The sequence below is a fragment of the Cricetulus griseus genome, chromosome 4, assembly GCF_003668045.3.
Source record: "Cricetulus griseus strain 17A/GY chromosome 4, alternate assembly CriGri-PICRH-1.0, whole genome shotgun sequence".
Lineage (NCBI taxonomy): Eukaryota > Metazoa > Chordata > Mammalia > Rodentia > Cricetidae > Cricetulus > Cricetulus griseus.
This window is the reverse complement of record NC_048597.1, coordinates 182257553-182280738: the sequence shown is the minus strand read 5'-3', so window position 1 is coordinate 182280738 and position 23186 is coordinate 182257553. Positions and strand designations below refer to the sequence as shown.

General features: G+C 37.6%; 1 protein-coding gene across 1 annotated transcript in view; it reads right to left on the bottom strand.

Annotated features, from left to right (window-relative positions):
* Nucleotides 1-23186, bottom strand: part of Adam10 (ADAM metallopeptidase domain 10) — a 110846-nt gene that overhangs the window by 53001 nt on the left and 34659 nt on the right. The window contains exons 3-4 of the mRNA XM_027411222.2: nt 16624-16742; nt 12299-12457 (exon numbers count right to left, since the gene is read on the bottom strand). Coding sequence (XP_027267023.1) covers nt 12299-12457; nt 16624-16742 — 278 coding nt within the window. The remainder of the gene's footprint in view (nt 1-12298; nt 12458-16623; nt 16743-23186) is intronic.

The window sequence follows — 23186 nt, the reverse complement described above, 5'->3', positions numbered from 1 at the left end:
CCACTCCTTTTGAAATTCCTTTAAAGTCAATATATGTAGACAGGAGCATTTGCCACTAGATTTTTTTTACCTACTGTTGTCCCATGATTCTGTGTTATTTCATGGTAGTAGTGAGTGATGGTATGTGTGTATGTGATATATGTTGTATGCTTGCATGTGGCGATAAGGATGACATTGGGGGTCTTCTTCAATCACTTTCCACCCACCCTTCCTTTCTTCCTTCCCTCTTTCCTTCCTTCCTCCCTTCCTTCCTTCCTTTTGTTCTCTATCTCTTTCCCTCTCTCTCCCTCCCTCTTCTATGTGTATGGATATTTTGCCTGCATATATGTCTAGCGTCACTTGTGTGCCTACTGCCTGCTGACGCCAGAAAACAGTACTGGCTCTTCTGAAGCAGGTGTCACAGGCAGTTTTGAGCTGTCGTATAGGTACTGGAATAGAGACTGGATCCTCTGGAAATGCAGCCATCGTTCTTAATCACTGAGCCAACTCTCTTAACCTCCCCACACACACACCACACACACCTTGATTTTTGTTTGGGGGGTTGTTTTGGTTTTGTTTTGTTTTGTTTTTTTGAGATATGGTCTCTTGATGAACCTGGAACTCACTGATTCAGTTATACTGCTTATCCAGCAAACTCCAGAGATCCTTGTGTTTCACCTCCCCAGTGCTGGAATTACAGATATAAGTTGTCTGTTCTAGTTTATTAGGTATGTCTTAGTTAAGGTTTCTATTGCTGTGAAGAGATAGAATGACCACAACTCTAATAAAGGAAAATGTGTAACTGGGGTGTCTCAATTGCAGTTTCAGAGGTTTAGTCAATATCATCATTGTGGGAAGCAAGGCAGCACACAAGCAGACATGGTGCTTGAGAAGGAGCTGAGAGATCTTATATCTTGACCCACAAGCAACAGGAAGTGGTCTGAACTAGGCATAACTTGAGCACAGGAGACCTCAAAGCCTGCTCCCACAGTGACACACTTCCTCAAACAAAGCCACACCTCCTAATAGTGCCACTCCCTATGAGCTTATGGGGGCCAATTACATTCAAACTACCACAGCATGCATGCTGGGATCCACTCAAATGTGGATCCATTCCACACATACTCCTATAGAGATCTCAAAATTGGCACATGTACTGGTAATTCAAAATGCAACATTGTAGAACAAATGTCTTCTTATCCTACACTGCACATAATTATTTTCAAACCAGTCCAGTAACAACACTGACATTAATTGATTTAAAACTCTAGTGATTTCATCAGCTAAAAGGAATGTAAATGCAGACCAAAAAAAAAAAAAAAAACCTTTTGTTTTGTTTTGTTTTGTTTTTGTTTTAAGCAGAGTCTCCCTATGTAGTTAAGACTGATTTAAAACTCACTATGTAGTCCAAGCTGGTCTCAAACTCATGATCCTCCTCTTCCTTGCCTCACCCTGTTGAGTGCCAGGATTACAAGCATGGTGCCATCACACCTGGGAAACAATTTTAAAATGAAACCTTTGGAACTGCCATATGGCAAGATATCACTTCCCTAAAACTTGCCTTTCTAATCACACATAGCTCCTGTACAAAACACACACACACACACACACACACACTCACACACACACACACACAGAGAGAGAGAGAGAGAGAGAGAGAGAGAGAGAGAGAGAAAGAGAGAGAGAGAGAGAGAAGAGAATTTTTGTTTTAGAGATTTTATCTTTGGGAACATCAGCATTTGGGATTTTAATCTTTTGGAGTGGTGAAATTTTGGAGTGGTGAAGTGAATGGCCTGGCCATATTGTACAGGGGGCTGCAAACATTTGAACTGGACTCCCCTACCTCAGCCTCCCTAGGACTATCTGTTACACATTATTATGCCTCATTTATATAATTTTTGCTATTTTAGACTTTAAGGATTTTGATCTTTGGGGATTTTCCAATGTCTGGGACTGTGTCATCTGAGATTATGATCAGCATTGGTTTTCATCAATACATTGCTATGGATGCAAGCTAGATATTCCATCATTAACCCTAAAATAATCTAACAAATAATATCTACTGGGTATTTTGCCTTCTTCTCTACTTATAAAAGATAATGAGTTAATACAGTTATATAAATAAACATATCTATTTGCAACACTGAGTACAATTACATATACTTAATATTAGAGTAGATTTCTAGTCTTCATATAGTAGTCAAATATGTGCCAATGTTCAGAGTATATCATATTGCCTATATTAGCTACCATCAGCAGGAACTGAGGGGAAGTCAGTAGAAACTTGGTTTTTTGCTGTTGTTGTTATTGTTGTTGGGTTTTTTGGGGGGGTGGGGTTTGAGACAGGGTTTTTCTGTGCTTTGGAGGCTGTCCTGGAACTAGCTCTTGTAGACCAGGCTGGTCTCGAACTCACAGAGATCAGCCTGCCTCTGCCTCCTGAGTGCTGGGGTTAAAGGCGTGCCCCATCACTACCTGGTGCCAGTAGAAATTTAACAGAACTTATATTCAACATGTTGTCTCTCCTGAATATCAAAGCAGCCTAGAATTAGTATAAAACTGCCTTGCCCCTACCTCACTGTGAAAAGATTACAACCATTAATAATTTAAAAAGTATGTTTTTATAAAATCAGCTCCTTTAAAGTCCATCATCTGGCAAACAGCAAGAGAATCTTCACCTTTAATATGAGATTTAAAAGATAATCATCTGCACCCACATTTCAGTAAGTACTCAGGGCCATCTACCACTTTCTGCATTGAATTATTAAAATATATACATATATATGTGCATATATAGAAGAAAGTGGTAAATATATATTAATTACATATACATAAATAATATATCTAATATATTAGATATATATTAGATTATACCATGAACTACTCCATCTACCACAGGAATCTGCAGCCCCTCAAAGTCACTTCCCATTATTTCTTATTTTTAGATCTTGAATCAATCTCACATCGCCCATCATAATTCTTTGAAACTACAACATTCATGTTGATGATCTCTCCAGTATATTACATGTTTTCTCAAGTCTACATTTCTACTTTTGAATTTCTCATTACTAATAACCTGTTTATAACCTCAAACTTCAGCATCCTATCTTCTGTCCACCATTACCTGTCTTAACAATTCCTCTAGACCCAATAGCCATTCAAAAACAATAAAAATCTTTTAACTCACCAATGCCTACCATCCTATGTACTCTCATAGGACATTTTCCTCCTACTTATTCATTCTATATGCCAGCAAGGATCATAATTCACCTCACTGCATTCACCTTTAATTCCTTGTCCCCTATCCCACTCCCTGACTCCCAACCAAATCCCTTTTAAATTCAACTCTTTACTATACCCCTGGTAACCAGGACTATCCCCATTTAAAAATCATGATCTTAGCCATAGCTTTAACTTCCCAACACAGCCTGGAACCTCCATCCTATTCTAAAGTACATTTTCAGTTTCACGTGCAAATAAATAGTTAGCAACAGGCAGACCTCATTTTGTACAGGCCATAAAACTGATCCTGCAAACTTCTCAAACTCTGCAAAATGACCTCAATCATCAATGGAAAAAACTGAAACTGTTCCAATGTTTAAAGACTTTTATCAAAAGACTAAAATTTTCTGTTATCAATACATACAAAAAGGAAAAATAAAGGTATATCTAATAAACTATAATTTTAAAATAAAGATTAGTGCTCAAACATTTAGTGTTTTACCTCTTTGTAAATTATATTTTATATAAGATAAAGACATAAATTATTCTAAAATCCTTTTAGGGTAAAAGTAAAATTCCAAAGCAACAAACAACTATTGTATGTTTCAAATTTTGTCAGCAAAAAAAATTCTCATGACAGAAAAAGGACAGAGGCCAAGTATAAAAATTTTTCTGTATACTTCTATAATTTCTAAGAGACTATTCTCCCTGGCCACCACATTAACTACAAGATTGGACAATGACATTTTCTCTCTAAAATTACTGACAATATAATCCTCATTTCTAGAAAAAGCCTTTGTTCAACTTATGAATAAGCCCTCATTGAGATGCAAAATCATAGGATGCACTGCGGTTCCCTGAAAAGGCCAAACAGTGATTCTTTCAAAAGAATGGGCAATGAGTGGCGAACATTAGCCAGTTTAAAACAAAGATGGGCTTTAGAGCTCCTGCCTTTCCTCCAGTTCCTCTGCATACAAACCTCTTGCTTTTGTTTTGCTGTAGGAAACACAAATATAAATAACACATACACACATACACCACAGCACCACCTCAGACAGGGAGTAAGTAGTTGATTCTCAATTATCCACTCTCCTAAAGAAATATTTACAGTTTAAATTATCTGCCCAGCACCACCAGCCACAAAACACCCACTTCTGGCAGCTTCACCACCATCAGGGCAGCACCTCTATGCAGTTAAAGTCTAGAGTCTTCACCATGGCTCTCTAATAGACAAAAGCAGTTCTAAACCCCAGTAATGAGCTACTGATCAACAAATCCAATCAAATAATACAACCCTTAAGATGAATTAAATTTAAAATACAGTAACTCCACAGACAGATAATTATATGAAAACTGTTGTCATATCATGGGATGTGTTCTTTAAGAAAATTTCCATTTATTCCTAAGTTGCCCCAAAAACAAGGACCAAGAGAAGAAAGGATAAAGAATGTGAAGGTAGGGAAGGACTCCCAACGCTTCTCTTCAATTCCAATGGATAGGGCCCCTTTTCTCCTGCGACCTATTCCCAAACCCAAACCCAGTTTAGGAGATATGGCAGAAGGCAGAAACAGTAGCATACACATCACATTCATCTTCCAGGAAAGAGGTGAGAGAGCTGACTCAAGTATGTTCTTCCTTACCCCGACTTTTGGAACAAAGGGTTAGTGCCAGCAAGCAGGGACTCATGGCAGTAAGAACAACGGGGGAAATGTTGCTGGATTATGACCAAATTATAAATAGAATCACTAGATTCTGAAGTCCAAGAGGATGGAACTTTGCATATTCACCACTGTATACCAGAACCTAAAGAGATCAGTAATGTCAATAGCAGCACACTCAAGTAATGTCAATTAAGAAAGAAAGTAATCATTAAACCTGTTAATGGAATACTAGCTGAAGGCCAGGCCACCTACTGTTCTCAAAGGCAGTAAAACAAACCTAGCAGGAATTAGGTCACTAGAAGCAAACACTAAAGAAGATAACCAGGATCTACACTCTTTCCTGTCACTTTCTCTGGATTCCCAGAGGATAAAAGGTAAATTCACTATACTCCCCACCATGATACATTCACTGTTGCTATCAGGGTCCCAAGGCAATAGGGCAAACAAACCATTGACTAAAACCCCAAAATATAAGACAAACTAAAACCCCTTCCTCTAAAAGTTTGGTTTAAAAAAGAATCTGAAGTAGCCGCCAAAACATAGAACTTGTGAGTTGCAAAACTTATAACTAAAATACTTCAACACATTATGTCCATCTATACTACTTGGGATGGCACACCTGTCCACAGTGGTAAGTGGATGCCTCCAAGACAAAGCCAAAGTTTGGTTCATCGGTTTTTTGTTTGTTTGTTTGTTTTGCTTTGGCTTTTTGCTTTTCTTTTTTGTTTTGTTTTTTTGTTTTGTTTTGTTTTGTTTTTTCTTTTCTTAAGTTCCCAAGCTGTAACAAGTAAAAAGAAATACTGTTGCTACCAGGCAACAGTTTTCTGTAATCATAGACTCTCTCTCTGGCAGTCTAGAGACCTCTTTTCTTAAGGTTCAAATCCATTATCACAATACCCAGGATGCCCTCCTATAATCAACTAAGGATTCCTGGGTTTGTTCCACTCTCATTGTTTAAGTAACAGCATTTAATTTTTTGTTTTGTTTTGTTTGTTTTTGAGACAAGGTTTCTCTGTAACAGCCCTGGCTGGCCTGGAACTCACTTTGCAGACCAAGCTGGCCACCAACTCGTGAGATCCACCTACTTCTGCCTCCCAAATGCTGGGATTCAAGGTTTGCACCACCATACCTGGTGTACATTCTTTTTCTGTGAGAATTCCCCTTCAAGGTGCATTTTTTTTGGGGGGGGCGAGTTCAAGACAGGGTTTCTCTGTGGCTTTGGAGGCTGCCCTGGAACTAGCTCTTGTAGACCATTTTTTTTCTTATTTTATTATTTCAAATTAGGAACAAGCTTGCTTCACATGTGAATCCCTTCTCCCACTCCCTCCTCTCCCCCCAACCTCCCCACCTGCCCCCACCCCATCCACCCTCCAGTAGACCATTTTTTAAGACTTAATATTTCCCATACATTCATAAACCAATATAGTTGAATTTAATTTTCCAGCCAGCAGCTGGTTTCTATGGCTCTTTCTCAAAGGTATCCATCATGCAGACATATACATTGCTTCAGTAGCCTCCTTCTGGCTTTCATCCTACCAACAATGACTAGGAATTATCTACCATTTCTAAATTGCTTCTCCAAAAAGTGTTTTTAAATTTTCTAACTGTTTTACAGACTATTGCAAAAGGCACATTCAAAGTTAAGACTGGGCTGGCAATGTTATCCAGTAGAACTTGCCTAGAATACATAACCTGCTCCTAAAAGAAAGGAAGGGAGGGAGGGAGGGAGGGTGGGAGGAGGGAGGGAGAGGGAGGGGAGGGGAGGGGAGGGGAGGGGAGGGAGGGGAGGGAGGGGAGGGAGGGAGGGGAGGGAGGGAGGGGAGGGAGGGGAGGGAGGGGAGGGGAGGGAGGGGAGGGAGGGAGGGAGGGAGGGAGGGAGGGAGGGAGAAGCAAAAGGCCAGAATGCTTTAACCAATGTGTCAATATTTTCCAGAGTTGTATTAATTTACCTACCAACATTCCAAAAGAAAATATTGATTTTTTAGAATGAACAAACACTTGCAAAATTCTAAGATCTTTTGAATTCAGTCTTCTTACTAACAAATCAAATGTTCACAAACATTTCATCACATTGTACTGAAAACTACACTTGAAATTACACCCAACTGTAATATCTAGATTGTACAATAAATTAATTTCTGCTCTTTTTGTTGATACTGTTTATTTATTCAATACAGGGTCTCATTATATAGCCTAGGCTGTTCTGGAACTCACTATGTAGTCCAGTCTGGCCTCAAAATCACAATCTTCCTACCTCAGCCTCCTGAATGCTAGACTATGGACATGAACCACTATGTCCACTAACTTAATCTTTTTGTAAAATAAATACTGTAAAACATAATAGTGAGACAGCTCTCAGAAGAAAAAAATTTCAATGTCACTTCCTAGAGTTGTTTTATGACAGATCTTTGATGTTTTTAAATCATCTTATGCTTCTGAAATGATGCATTATAATTAATTTATTTTATAATTAAAGGTAAAAATATGTGCAGACAGATATATACGGTAACAAATCAGAAACGATAATGATCTAAAATTTTCTCAACAAGTCCTAATTGTATAGTTTGTGACTGAATAAGTCTTTTTTCATCTAATTTTTGCTTTTATGTTGTAATCTGTTTGTTGTTTTTATTGTTTATTGTTTTTTGAGACAGGGTGCAGTTCTGTTGCACGGGGTGGCCAGAACTCCCTATGAAATACAGACTGGATTTCACACTTGGAGTCTTTAAACTCAAATCACCCATGTGTTGGTATTGGAGATGTTCCTCATACACCTGGCTTCTTTTGATCTAACTTTTAAGCAAATTAGACTTCTAATTAACTATCCTTTTTAAAATAACTGCCATTTTTCCTGGCTTTCTCTACTTTTCCACCTGTAAAACAGTTGGAGAAATTTATATTTCCCAGAGGTAAACTGGGGGAGGGGGACACACACAACAAAATAGCACCTCTACCTATCTAACGACAACACTAAGCATTACACCTGCCTAGGATTACATGTATTTATTGCAAAGCATAAAATATTTGGAAAGTTTTTTAAAAACTCTAAATTTTTACATTTGCTCCAAATATTTTTGTGCCTACATTCAATATTTAAAATCAATACAAAAGATATCATGATTTCCCATTACTTGTCTATCTCAGCATATCACAACTCAATATGTGCAAGTAGATTTCCAAACTTCACACTAGCCCTAAGTGTGGCTAGAATGTTATGTTACAATCTGACATCATAAAATATCAACAGTGCTAGTAATCCCCAATTCAATTCTTTCTCCCACTGATACCACCATCTCAAGGTGACATAAAAGAGCTGGGAAGCTTAGTAACCAACAAAACTCAGTTATGCCAACAATTTCAAAAGTATATGTGGAATTAACTAATTTTTGTTTACTTGCTTTCCAGAATGTCTGCTTGTTGTTTGAGACATGTTTTCATGTAGCCTGGGCTGCTCTTGAACTTGCTACATAGCTGAAGATGACTGAATTCTGATTCTCCTGCCTCCATCTAGCATCTAGCATTTACTGAGACAACAAGGATGGTATGTCATTGTCATCACCCCCAGCTTCTAATATTTTAAAGGTATTAAAAGCAACATACTGAAGCCTCTACAAATAAGGTTTCTACATGAATGAAGTCTCCATTTTTAAATGGCAAAACAAAAGTTTTAAGGATCTTAATTTTTAAGTTCATGAAATTATGAGCCTTTTCACCGAAACACAACAAAAAGGAGAGACACACATAGCTAAAGCTAATACACACTAAGAACAAGGGCACCCACATTCCTAGGAGACACAGATAAACTTTCATTCACAGGAAAATAAGTAATAAACAATAAATGTAAATGAAAAGAATAAACCAAACACATTCTACGTAGCTTTATATGTTTAATTAAAAGGGTTTCTTTTAAAAAAAATTCAGAGTTTAAATATTTTTTATGAAAGTATAGCAGGAAAAAAATGACTTAGATCTTTGCCTCAGAGTACATGGTAGGCTCCAACAGGAAATATTGAGGCATTCCTAAGATCTACACATAACAAAATTAATATTAGAGTTTACCATACAGTAGTTTTGCTGTTTCTTCAAAATAAACTGTGCTAGCGGGCAAAGAACTAAGTGACATTTGGACGTTGTCATAATTGTAATACTAGGAGAGAGTGGTTTTTTACTGCTGCAATAAAGAATTAGGTTTATATGACTTCTAAGTTGGTACCTGTATGTAGTGAGCAACATGACATCCAGGTGTGTATCAAAGCACCTGGGAAGGCTGCTCAGTGTTTCTGCTGAAAAAGCATCACCTAATGTTCTCCAAAAATCATCATTTTCCACAGGGATTTATACATTTATGCCAAGAGGTCCTAAAACAGTATTCAGAAAGCATAGCTAAACTCTGATCAGAACATTTATGTAAGTTCACTTATACATATCCACAACATATAAACAATCATATAACACTTCAGTTGTGAAAATAAATTACTGGCACTAAGCTAATTGTGTGAAATAATTTTAAAAAATACCCCTTCTTTTCAATAGTTAAAAAGCAAAGGAAAGAAAAAAAAAAAAAACCAAGGATAGAAATTGGTCTAACACAGCAATGCATGCAAATGTGTAATTTTGGGAAGGTATGCAGATTTCAGAAAAGACCCAGAAATCCTAGAAGTAAAGGGTAATGAGGATTTACAGTTTCTTCCCATTGGCACATGGCACAGAAGGTGGTGTCCACAAATCACATAAGATTCCAAGTCTTGCTGGGCACTGGTGGCAGAAGCAGGTGGATCTCTGTAAGTTCAAGGCCAGCTTGGTCTACAGAGCGAGTTCCAGGACAGGCTCCAAAACAATACAGAGAAACATTGTCTAGAACCCCCTCGCAACCCCCCCCCCCGCAAATAAAGATTCCAAGTCTTCCTTTCCTTACCTATAAAGTAAGACTAGTATTTTTGCCTATACCTCACAAAGCCACTGAGGATGAAATTAATTTTATTCAGTGCCAAGCAACATTAAATAACAACTATCCTTCTTAATAATGCTGGTTCTTTTAGGATCACCAACACCCAGAGTTTAAACGGTCAATTAAAAGTAAGTTTACAGTTTGCAAGACAAGTAAGTCCAACTCCCTATTTTTGTCTGGCATGCTTGGTAGAGGTGGTTTTTATATTGTGTGTGATATACATGGGGGGGAGGGTTTTGCACATGTGTGCAGGCATTCTGTCATAGCCAAAACTGGATACTGTCTTCCTGATTGCTCTCCACTTTATTTATAAGTCAAAGCCGCAGGTTCACCAATTCTGGATAGGCTAGCTAGCCAGCTTGTTCTAGGGACCCCATCTCTACCTTCCAAATCTGCTGTTACACCTGCCTGACTTTTACGTGGGTAATGGGATAGCTTACACACTTGTGCTGCAATCACTTTTATCCACTAAACCATCTCTCTTGCCCTAACTCTGTTTTTCTATGAATAAAGTTTAAAATACATTGTATGAAACTGTTATAACAAAACCTATTCATTTTATTCTAACAAAGTTATGATAACATTTTTGTAAACTTTTGCTTCCTATATGCTCATCCTGACATCAGTACATTTCTACTTAATAGAGAAGTTACAAGCAAAATCATCTTAAACGTTAACTACCTTTGCATCTTAATACCACTACCGATGTCATAAGTAATGTTGATATAAATTTAAGATATTTGGAAGTTATGATGAAACATAAGGGAGTAAATGTAAATAAAAACACAGAACATATGTACACCACAGAGATCCATAAGAGGAAGAAAACAGGAAGGAGAAGACATCTCAGGAGTCATAAGCAGCACAAAAGCATAGCAAAGACACTGATGGCAAGAATGAAGCACATGCAGCAGGACAGTCTTGTAACACAGGGAGGAAAAGCAACCTGTCCAATCACTCTTCTCCACTGCTTATCCAGAAAGGCCCAGTTTAAGTCCAAAAACACTTGTTAGAGAACAGATTTCAACATTTTATTACAAATTTATTAATCTCTGCCTCACTGATAAGTGTTACTTGAATGTTAAAGCAGCAAAAAACCACAGAACCTGTATTTGTACAATGGGTACATTGTGATAGTGGAGACAAAACTGCAAAAAGACCACATTAATTAGAAAATTACAAGGACAAGCACAAGATCAGTGAAGGAAAATTCTATCAGCAGAAAGGAAAGCAAAGGAATCCACATTCCTATTTATGACGGAGGACTGTAGTTTGATGGCCAAAAGAAAAATAATAATAAGGGCTTGAAATACCAGGAGGTGAAGTGAGAAAGGTATCAAATAAGGATGACTAAAAACACAAGCAAGCAGCATTAATAAGTCCAAGAGACAGCGAGCAACAACAGTTATAAACATATCCCTAAGTAAACTTGGGCTGTTTTCCCACAGTAGTTCACCATCAGAATTAGCAAGCAGTTGGGTCGATGGAAATACAGAAACTGTCAGAGCTAATGGAGCAAAAAAGCAACATAGTTCACATTTGCCAGTATATTACTAAGCATGAGAATAAAACACAGATAATAAATCCCTATCTGTAGGAAAGAAAATGAAACCAGGAGGAAGCTGCCAAGTCAGGAAAACAGGCAAAACTGGAGAAACTAGCCTAGCTGAATTAAAAAGAAAGGATTCAAGATGCATAAAAATTACAAGAATGTGTTTCTGTCTTATTTTAATGACACATTCTCACGATTGAATAACCATGAAAACATAGACAATGGCAGAATTAAATATAATGTCTAGCTGAATTTTGTATCCTTAAACACAGAAAAAGAATTATCCCAACAAATCCATGGTAAGCCTGGAGTCTTAGTAAGCTGTGGTCAAGTCATTGTTTCAAGATTCGAAAAAGAAGTACTCAGTGGATTTAGAAATTAGAAGAATCCTATATTATACAAATATTCAGAAACTGATATAAAAAGATATGGTGCCGTATGGTGGTGGCGCATGCCTTTAATCCCAGCACTCGGAAGGCAGAGACAGGCGGATCTCTGTGAGTTCAAGACCAGCCTGGTCTGCAAGAGCTAGTTCCAGGACAGCCTCCAAAGCCACAGAGAAACCCTGTCTCAAAAAAAAAAAAAAAAAAAAAAAAAAGTTATGGCATTGTTGGTCCTTCAACTAACCACAGACATAAGACATTGTAATTAAGCAGACTGGTTGATTCCAGAAGTTAGATTTCTAATGCAAGTGGATTTGGTTGACTCACAGTTCAAACAGAATTGTTTTACAACAGAATATGACTGGCCTGTGTTGACAACTGCTGTACCATATACATCCCATTATTTACTAAATGGAGACTTTGCTTATTAAACTCTGTTTGTTTAACCTGAATAAGCTTAGGAAAGAAAACAGCCCAGGCTACACCTGTTTCCACATAGTTAGAAGGACTCCTATGCCTTTGCAAAGACCACCTGATATAAAACGTGAGTACTTACTAATATCATCTTCATGATAAATGACAGAATGAAACGGCAGGATTCGGTCTTTAATATATCTCTCTGCTGGCTCAATATAAAATGTGCCACCACGAGTCTGAATGAAACCTTCAAATCTTCCATCAATGACAGACCCATGACTAAAGCTTCCTTCTTCACCTATTGATGAAAGCAACAAATTCTTGAAATTTTAACTTGCACATTCTCCTTTAAAAAAAAAAAAAGCCATTCTTGCATAATTTTTTTTACAAATATCCTTAGTACAAATGTACTGGGAAATTAATTTTCACATAAAATACATCAAGTTAATTTGAGATATGGATAGCAATCAGTATTTAGTTGAAACAGATAGACAATTACATAACAATGAAAATGGAACATCTGTCATACAGTCATAGGCCTACCACCTAGCACAGGTAGGACATGCAGGTAGCAGTAATTCAATAATTGTTACATTAACTTAAACTTCTTTTTTTCTTTTTCCTTTCTTTTTTTTTTTTCTTTTGGTTTTTCAAGATAGCGTTTCTCTGTGTAGCTCTGTAGATCAGGCTGGCCTCAAACTCAGAGAGACCTGCCTGCTTCTGCCCTCCAAATGCTGGGATTAAAGGCATGAACCACCACCCCTGGCCTAACTTAAACTTTTAAAAAGCAAACAGATCCTCTAGTAAACTATGTATTTCCAGAAAAAAAATAGCCAAAGTACATTTTGAAACTTTTCCTAATTTACCACAAGTGAAAAGGTCCTTTTTAACTTGACACTAGTTTCTTGGCCTCATTGTCACCTATAGATCTTACAAAATGTATTTTTAAATAGAAAAGAGCCAAGTAATTCAGAAGTAATTTAAACAAAAGAATTTCTACAATCTTGTTTAAAATGCTGGACAAAGAAGCCAGATGTAGTGTCTCATGCCTATAGTCCCAGTGCTCAGAAACCTGAGGGAAGAGGAATCTGCAATTTCAAGGTAAAAATGAACCGCATACTGAGAATTAAGCCAGCCTGGGAGATGAGTGACATTTTGTCTTTAAAAAAAGGTATTGGACAGATTTGTAATATCTCACTATTCTCTAATGAGAGAAATAGCAGCAAAAAGGGGGGTAGTTTTGGCTCTATTTAAATATAGTCACAGAATCTAAGCACCAAAAAAATTTTTTAAAGATTTTTTTATTTATTTTGTGTATAGTGTTCTGTGTGCACATATGCTTGTAGGCCAGAAGAAGGCATCAGATCCTATTTAGGGATGGTTTTGAGCCACCATGTGGTTGCTGGGAATTGAACTCAGGACCTCTGGAAGAGCAGTCAGTACTCTTAACCCCTGAGCCATCTCTCCAGCCCCTAAGCACCAAAATTAAATGACACAGAGGCATAGAGTTTTGTTTTGCTTCACTTCGTTTGCTCTGGTTCTGAATCCATGACCTCCCACATGTTAGGCAAATATGCAAGCATTGTCCTGTGAGCCATGTCCATAGCACCACCAGCCATTCTGGTTTTGTTTAGAGATAGCATGTTGGCTATGTTGCTCACCTTGGCCTCATACTCCCCCTACCTCAACCTCCCAAGTACCTGAGGCTACAGGCATGTGCCTTTAAGGAGGGGATTTAAAGTTAAATTTATCAAAGCTGGGCATGAGACTGGGATAGGACTTGAAATCAGCCTGAACACTATTAACAAGGCTTTTTGTCTTCTACAACAATAAACCCAAAATTCTGATTTTTATAAATTCATCTTTCACTAAAAACAAATTTTCCTGGGCTCAACCCCAAGCATTACAAAGAGGGGGAGGGAAAGAGAGATAGAAAAGAGAAGGTGAGATGAAAGGAAAGAGAGAGGAGAGATAGAAAAGAGAAAGTGAGATGAAAGGAAAGAGGAGAGTAAAGTAGAGGGATGGGAAGAAAAGGGAAGGGAGAGGAGAGGAAGAGAGGGGAAGAGAGTCGGGGTAGGGTAGGAAAGAAAGGAGAGGGAAGGAAGAGGAAGAGAGGGAGCCAGTGGAGAATGTAAAGAGAAATGAAAAAAGAAAAAAAAAATGGAAGGAAAGGGAAAGACAAGATTGGACTCAACTCACAGGATTTTCTGTAATTTTGACAGTATCTGGCCTTGGTGCATACTAAGTACATACTCCACCTATGTGAAATACCCCAAAACCCATTCTCTCACAATTTCTAAGTTACAGATTAACATTAGTTGATTTTCAATTAACCACAAACTGAAAATAAGATTTTTATTTTTTTTTCTCTGTTTTTCTTTGGTTTTGTTGTTTTTTGTTTGAGACTGTCTTGCTGGTCCTGAACTCATGTTCCTCCTGCCTATGCCTCCAGAGTACCAGAATTACAGGTGTGTGCCATCAAATCTAACCCCCAAGACATTTTAAATGACATTGTCTTCCTATACAAACTCACTTATATTTTTATTTTTTATAACTATTACCTACCAAACGAGGTAGATTGCCCAGCAAGACAAGTGATAAAGTAAGAGAACACTAAAAACAGCCAGAAAAATACTTTCCTTTGGCTGCTATTAACAGAATGAAAAAAAGAAAAAAACCTAAAATTTAGTAATGGGTTAGTTTACAGGTAAATTAAGTTTAAAAAAATAGTCTCAACTAGTATAACAAAAAAATTAAAAGCTCTTCTTTAAGCATTTAATTTTTCAAAATGTTACGACTTTGAGCAACAACAACAACAACAAAAAAAGACTCATTTACTTAAGGAAATTTTTGACTGCTTTGACTTAATAACTGTCTTTAGTAAATATTAATGTAGAGTTATAATAGACTAGAAGACTGAATTACATTAGCCTCTTTCTGACTTCCCTGTCTATCTGTCCCACTTTGCTGTCAAATGAACTTCCTGTTGGGCTAAGTATGGGCCTATGCCTCCCAGCAACTTTTTAAACTGGTAAGAGCTATTTGTTAAAATCGTCAAGAAAAACATGTGGATTTTAGAAAGGATTGGCCTGGGAAATTTTCTTAGGTGACTCAGTTACATTGTTTTGGGCTAAAATGATCTCTACTATCAGTTTCCTTTCAGGTTTTCCTAATTTCTTTCTTTCTTTCTTTCTTTCTTTCTTTCTTTCTTTCTTTCTTTTTTTTTTTTTAATAAAACCTGGAAATTGTAGAGAGAAATTCTACATGCCTGTAGCGCTACAGGTACGTAGAACTTCTCCCTACAATCCTGTTTATAATTCCTTTACAGGAAATCACTGCTAATTTCTTCCCTGGAAAATTAGAATGTTATAAAATTCATTGAAAATTTTTTGAAAACTTTGAATGTGGGGGTACATGCCTGCAATTCTATCCCTTAGGAAACAAAAAGTACGAGGATTGCTAGTTCCTGGCCAGCCGAGACTACATAGCAAGATATTGTCTCAAAAACAAACAAATAAGAGGCTAAAATAAAACAATTGGGAATTCTTAATACCTAGAAGCACCAAAAAGTATTTACATTTCAGAAGTGGCATACCATATAATTCACTATTAAGCATCATGTAAAGTAGATCATAGATGACTTCATTTTCAAAGACTATTGGCCTAGATAATTTTCTCTAACTCCTTAGGTTTTGTTTTGACAACAACAATTAACTAATTAATTAAATTTTAAAAAACCACAAAATTCCCTACATGCCTTGGGAATGGGAATATCAGGCTCTAAGGCAGGCAAGACAGGTGACTATAAATAGAGCTTCCATCTCTTCTAGGGCTTGTACCTCTGCTGCACGTGGTAGTTCAACCTATGGGAGGCTGAACAGAAAGGATATGCACCAATAGCCAAGGTCATCTTGGTTTCTTTTATTTTTGTTTTAATAAAGTTGAAAATCCATTCAGGTAAGTTTTACAGAGTTTATCTAAGCAAGAGGCATTAGGGAAAGGACAGTATAAACCCAAGTATGGATATGGGCTTCTCAAGAGACAAAGTCCTCTAGACTATCTTGTGATAAGTATTGTAGTGACAGCCATGTGGGATCAAATGACAGTCTCTTCTTCCCTTTCTCATGGGTGCATGACTCCTGGCCAGAATTCATCCCCAGGTACAATTCAAAGTTGAACAAGGGACCAGAGAGCCAGTGGGTTGCTTTCTCAGTCTTTTCTGGATCTCTAGGGAAAAGGTCTCTGGACAACAGATTAGCAGCCTTGATTCTTAAGGATCTGAAATTCTTCTAGAATTCTTGACACTCTGGATAGTCAAATGACACAACATTCTTTCTCTGCTACTTTCTTCCCTATCCTCAGGATTTACTCAGCCTTTTCTGAAATATCTGCCTGTATTTATAATATATACTCCCTTTTGTAGAAAAAAAATCAAAGAAAATGTCAGATAAAAGTTCAACTTACCATAAATATGTCCAGTGTAAATATGAGAGGTATCATAATCAAGTACTTTATTTGATGTTTCTACTTTAAATTCATCACTAAAAAGGGACGTGTCCCTCTTCATTCGTAGGTTGAATTGTCTGCAAAATGGGACAGGAAAAGAAATTAAAAGGATCCAAATCTTAAATGATTTCTTTTACTATTAAAAAAAAAAGTACACAAAACAAGGACTGTGTTATACCGTTTATCTATTTGGAAAGTATGTATTGTGTATGTGTGTGTACTATAAAATGTCTCAAAACAAAACTAAATTATAAATTCTGTGAGATATCTTGTGAAATTGTTTGTGTGTGTGTGTGTGTGTGTGTGTGTGTGTGTGTGTGTGTGTGTGTGTGTGTAATTGTTTTAAGGATAAGAGCACAGCACTTGGCCTGCAGAAAAAGTGGCTAAATGACAACAACTTAACTAAAGTCTGCACACAACAGAATTTCTACTCTGTGATCTTTATGACAAATACAGCAAAAAGTGTGCTGTTATAGCTTATCTTCTCAAGCATGTTCTGAATAGTAGAACAGGAAGGAACCTTGTTGTTTAAAACACATTACAAATTTGCACCACAGTCATTATACTCATCTGTGACACAAATAAATTGGTATGATAGCTGCTTCAGAAACTGATCAAAAGAATCATTGGCAGTGGCAGTGGCTTCTAGAACAGGAATTCCTCTTCTAGAATTCTTACGCATGCTTGCCCATAATGAAATGACCTCTAGTACAACAGACTACAACAAACTGGCCTTTGTCTCCATTTCCTGTGACAAAGCCCTTAAAACTCTGGGATCTCCTGAATGATAGGAGTGTCCTCATCCCTATTAAAGAGTCCATTTCCAATCACACCAAAGTCTATAAAGAGATGACTGAACATGGGACTGAACACAGACTCAGGATGGGTTGATCAGGGACTGTTTAACTTTTTTTATATTTCAATGTCCATTCTGCAATCCCTGATCTCTGAGGCTAGAATTCCAGCCCTCAAGTCACTTGGTCTTTCTAATGATCAGCCCAACTTGAGGCTGTTTTAGGGGTTCCATGTTCAGTCATTTCATTATCATAGACAGTGAAATTTAGTGAGCATCCACAGGTGGTTAGCACATGTAAGTGGTACAAAGGTGATACATAAAGGCCATAGAAGCTTGGTGTGCCTATCTGTCCTTTGCACTCTTCCATCTAGCTGTTCCTAAGTTGTATCCTTTAAACCAGTATTAGTAAGTAAATTGTAGGGTGTGGCTAAAAGGTTAAGTGCTTGCTTATCATGCTGAAGGGCTATATGGGTTTGTTCCCTGCACCAATGCAAATAAGCAAGAATTTGTATGGATGTGGGGAAAAGAAACACTTATTCACTGCTAGTGCAACTACAAACTGGTATAGCCACTATGGAAATCAGTGTGGCAGCTCCTCAGGAAGCTGGGAATCAATCTGCCTCAAAATCCAGCTATATCAAAGACCCCTACATCTCAGTACAAAGATACTTGCTCATCCATGTGCATTATTGCTCTATTCATAATAGCCAGAATGTGGAAATAGCTTAGATGTCCATCAACTGATGGATGAATAATAAAAATGTAGTATATTTATACAATGGAATATTATTCGCTAATTAAGAAAATCTTAATTGTGAAATCTGCAAGTAAACAGGTGGAGCTAGAAAAAAATCATCCTGAGTGAGATAACCCAGACCCAAAAAGACAAATATTATATATTTTCTTTTACACGTATATATTAACTTTTAAGCTTTCAATATGTGTGCTACAACCCCAAAAACCCCACCTAGTAAGGGACCAGTAAGGGACTAATGGGGAGAAGATGATCTCAAAGAAGAGGAAATAGAATATAATGTTATGGAGAGACAAGGGGGAAAACAGAACAGGAAGATTAAATAGGGAAGGGGATGGGAGAGAAGAGTAAAGGGAAATTGGTAAGGACAACTAACACTAAACGCCACTGAAAAACCATATGGAATCCTATTACTATAAAAGCTTCTTTATTTTCATTCATTTATTTAGTTCATAAAAAAAGTCATGCACAATTATGATACAGAATACAGTATGTTCACAATAGCATGGCTAAAACTATAAAAGCTTCTTAAAATAGATGCATATATGAGTCACCAGATAAGGGAGACAATGCCCCAACTAGACATCTTATGCCATCAGTAAAACCTCCAATGCCAGAAATGGGTTGCCTCTTAATGAGTCATTGGCCACAGGGGCCTCACAGGAACCCCCAAACCTCATAAACCATTGCCAAAGCTATTGGCAGCCTGATGGTAAGGCCTTATTGCTAAAGACAACACTTAACTTATATTAATGAACAAAGAGATGAGAAGCTGGTGCCTAACTAGAAGCTTCACCTCTAGTGACTAGTATTCATGGTACTGGAAGGTACACTGCAGGTTATCAAAGGAGAAAGATAATCATCAATATCACCCAGTTACAAACCCTGTGACCTACAACAGTGACCTGCCTGCAAGACAGAGTGGTGCAAAATTGGCACATATATTATTGGAGTAATCAACCACTTTCTGATTGGATTTAAAACCCAGTCCATGAGATGTAACCCATACCTGGCAGTATGGGCCAAAAATCTGAGACTAGATAGGTCACAGGCCTAGGGGAAGACCTACCAGTATCATTTTGATAAAGGAACATAGCAATAAAATGGCTCCTGATGACCTACTGCTATATCCATAGATCAGAGCTTTGCTTAATCTCCAGAGAAACATCAACTTTCAGTAGATGAGAGTTAACATAGACCCACAAATAGATAATGTGCAGAGAGACTTTGGAGCACTCAGTCCTAAACAAGGTGTTTTCATCAAACCCATTCCCCCAGGACTCAGGGATCTATGCAGAAGAGGATGTGGAAAGATTTAAGAGCCAGAAGTTATGGAAGAGTCCAGTGAAATATCTTCCATACACAACAGGACTGATATACATATGAACTCACAGCAACTATGGTAGCATGCACAAGACAAGCACAGGTTCAAGCCAAAGAAGGGTCCCAGGATTGAGAGGGAGAAGTGGACACAGGGTCCTACCCCTAACCAAGAAGTTATCTGCAATTGATACCCATAGTCAAAGAGAAAAATCTATCGCACTGGGTATATATTAATCACACTTCAAGGTAGGCCCAAAACCCAGGAGCAGTTGGCTAGCACAAAATGTTTTGTTTTATTTTGCATTATTTATGGCATTTTTGTGTCTAATTAAGACTTTTGCTTGTTTGGATTTTTGTTTTTGTCATTTTGACGAGTTTTTGTTTCTTTGGGTTTTTTGTTTTGTTTTGTTTTTTGAAAGAGAGAGAAAAAGAACATAAAGTTGGGTGGGTTAGGGAAATGGGAAGGATCAGGAAGGAATTGAGGGAAGAGAAAAATACACTGTATGAAATATTTTTCAATAAAAAAATAAGGAAACTGTTTTCCTAAATTCTGTGATCCATTCTTTAAAAATTAACTTTAGGAAGAAGTTGTAAGCACTCCTTATTTATAACAGGTTGGTCAGATCTAAAAATTGTTCAGAATTTACCACTGTGTCTGAAGGGTTAGAGGAAGGACCTTTTTGTGGGTTTGAGTCCTTAAGCTATGAAGTCTACATTAACTCCACATTGTTACCATCAAACCTGAATTAACTAAATTGTTGAATATTCACTTGGTGTCTAAAAAATAAGAAAACTGCTAATACAAGAAAATATCCCCAAGAAGCTGGGTGTGGTGGGGCACTAATCCCAGCACTCAAGAGGCAGAGGCAGTATCTCTGTGAGTTTGAAGCAAGACTGGTCCATATAGTGAGTTCCATGACAGCCAGAGCAATGTAAAGAGACCCTGTGAGATATATGTGAATGTTTTGCCTGCATGTATGTCTGTGCACCATGTGTGTGCCTGGTACCTGCAAAAGTCAGAGAGGGCACTGGATCCCCTAGAATTGGAATTACAGATGGTTGTGAACTACCATGTTGGTTCTGGGAATCAAACCTGGGCCCTCTGCAAGAACAAGAACAAGTGCTCTTACCCTGAGCTAACTTTCCAGCCAATATTATATTTTTGAAAAATAAAGAATATGAATGGATGGATGGATGGATGGATGGATGGATGGATATATATATATATATATATATATATATATATATATATATATATATTATACACACACACACACACACCCCGTACATTTCACAGAGAAAATTTTTATGTGAGAGACATAGTGTAGGATTATATGTCAAATGTCCTGAAAGATATAAAAATTGAAAAGTAATGGCTTAATGATTATGAGCACTGGATGCTCTTCCTGAAAACCTAGTTTCAATCCCTAGCACCCACATGGCAGCTCACAACCATCTGTAACTCCAATCCCAAGGGGTCCTCCTCTTCAGGCCTGAGGGCACTGCATGAATATCGTATACAAACAAAACACCCCAAAGCAGAAAATAATATAAGAAGAAGAATAGGAATAAGAGGAGGAAGAGCTGGGCAGTGATGGTGCACACCTTTAATCCCAGCACTTGGAAGGCAGACAGGCAGAACTTTGTGAGTTGAAGGCCAGCATGGTCTACAGAGCAAGTTCCAGGACAGACTCCAAAGCTATACAGAGAAACCCTGTTTTTTTGTTGTTGTTTTGTTTTTTTTTGGGGGGGAAGGAGAAGAGGCAGAGGAAGGAAGTAGGCATGGGGGTGAGGGTAGTGAATGAGAAGAAGAAATAATAACACATGGTGGCTGTATAACATCCAGGCTTAGGCTACATAGAGAAATGCCATCACACCTATGCCCCTGCCTCCAAACTGTAAAAATCATAAACTATATAAGAAGACAAAAGAGGGGCAGGGAGGAGGACTGAGGGAGGAAGAAAGAGAAAAAGAACAAAGAGAGAAAGAAAAAGAAAAGGAGGGAGAAAGAGATAAAACTAGAAGATGAGAATTTTCCTGTATATGTATTATAACCATGTTCAAGAATTAGAGCAGTGGTTCTCAACCTTCCTAATGCTGTAACCCTTCAATACAGTCCTTCATGTTGTGGTGACCCACAACCATAAAGTTATTTCATTTCTACTTTATAACTTTAAATTTGCTACTGTTATGGACCATAATGTAAATATCTGATATGCAGGATCGAATATATGACCCCCTGTGAAAGGGTCATTTATTCTCCCAAAGGGGTTGAGACCCACAGTGAGAACCTCTGAATTAGATGGAACACATTAGCATAACTAGGATAAAACACACTACAAGAGAAAGGACAAGAAGGAAATGGCAATATAAAAAACCAATCATGTGGTTTGAATGAAAAATGTGCCTCACACCCACAGCTTCTCTGGTGGGGCTACTGTTTTAGGAGGTTATGGAATCTTTGTGTTGTAGGGTTTAGTCATTGAGGGCCCGGCCTTAAGGTTTGAGGCCCAGCCCAGGTTCTGGCCACCTCTCAGCTTCCCGGTCTGTAGAAGTGCAAGCAAGCAGCCTGGTGGTCTTGCCATCACTTGTCATGAGCTACTCCTGTTGTTGTGTCTTCCCTGTCATGATGGATTTTGCCATCACACCATAACCCAGAGAAATTCTTCAACCCTTAAGCTATTTCTTGTATTACATGATCAATTTAGTTTATTCATGAATATGGTAGTTTTACATTTAAAAGCAATGTAATCCACTGTGTTTGAAGGGAAGAAAACCACACAATCATTTCATTACATGCAGAAAAAGCACTGAAACTTTCAGCACTCACTCTAGATAGAAATTTTTAACAACAAGGTCAAGCCAGAACTTCCTTAACGTAACAAAATATTTCCAATATATTTTAGTTTTAAAGACCAATCATTCCATTCCTATGGTAGGAATAAAAACACACTTGCATTCATCTGCTCTCTTCAAAACTGAACAAAGGTCCCAGTTAGCACAATAAACTCAAATGTATAAACAAAGAAATAAGCATGCCTTCAGGTGTAGATGACATAAAAATCAGCTATGTAGACAATCCTAAGGAATCTATTGGACACTAACAGAAATAGTGAACTTAACAGAGTTAGAGGACACAGGACTAGCATACCAAGACCAAAACAAACCCCACCAGCCTGTTTTTGTATCTAGCACCAAATACATGAAAAATAAAATTCAATGAAATCCCATTGAGAGAGAGGAGAAAAAGAGAGTTTGTCTGTTTTTTTTTTTGTTTGTTTTGCTTTGCTTTGTTTTTTTTTTTTTTAATGGGGGTTTTGTTTTTTTTAATGGGGGTCTCACTATATAGCCCTGGCTGTTGTTATTTTAAGTTTAAAAATATTTTTTAGAAGGCATAAGACTAGAAGTGAGAACAAGAGATACATAGTTTATTACAGGTGGGAGAGGGAGAGCGGGAGTGATGAGAGAGATGCAGAAGAGGAAGAGGGGGAAAGAGAGAGCAAAGAGTGAAGAGGAGATAAGAACAGAAGAGTTAGTGGTCGACCACTGGAAACAGAGAAAGGAGAGATGTGGGCACAGACAGTTGCTTTCTGATGTTTAACTATTGCCTGTAACAGGCAATGAACACAAACTGAAACACAGGTGAGT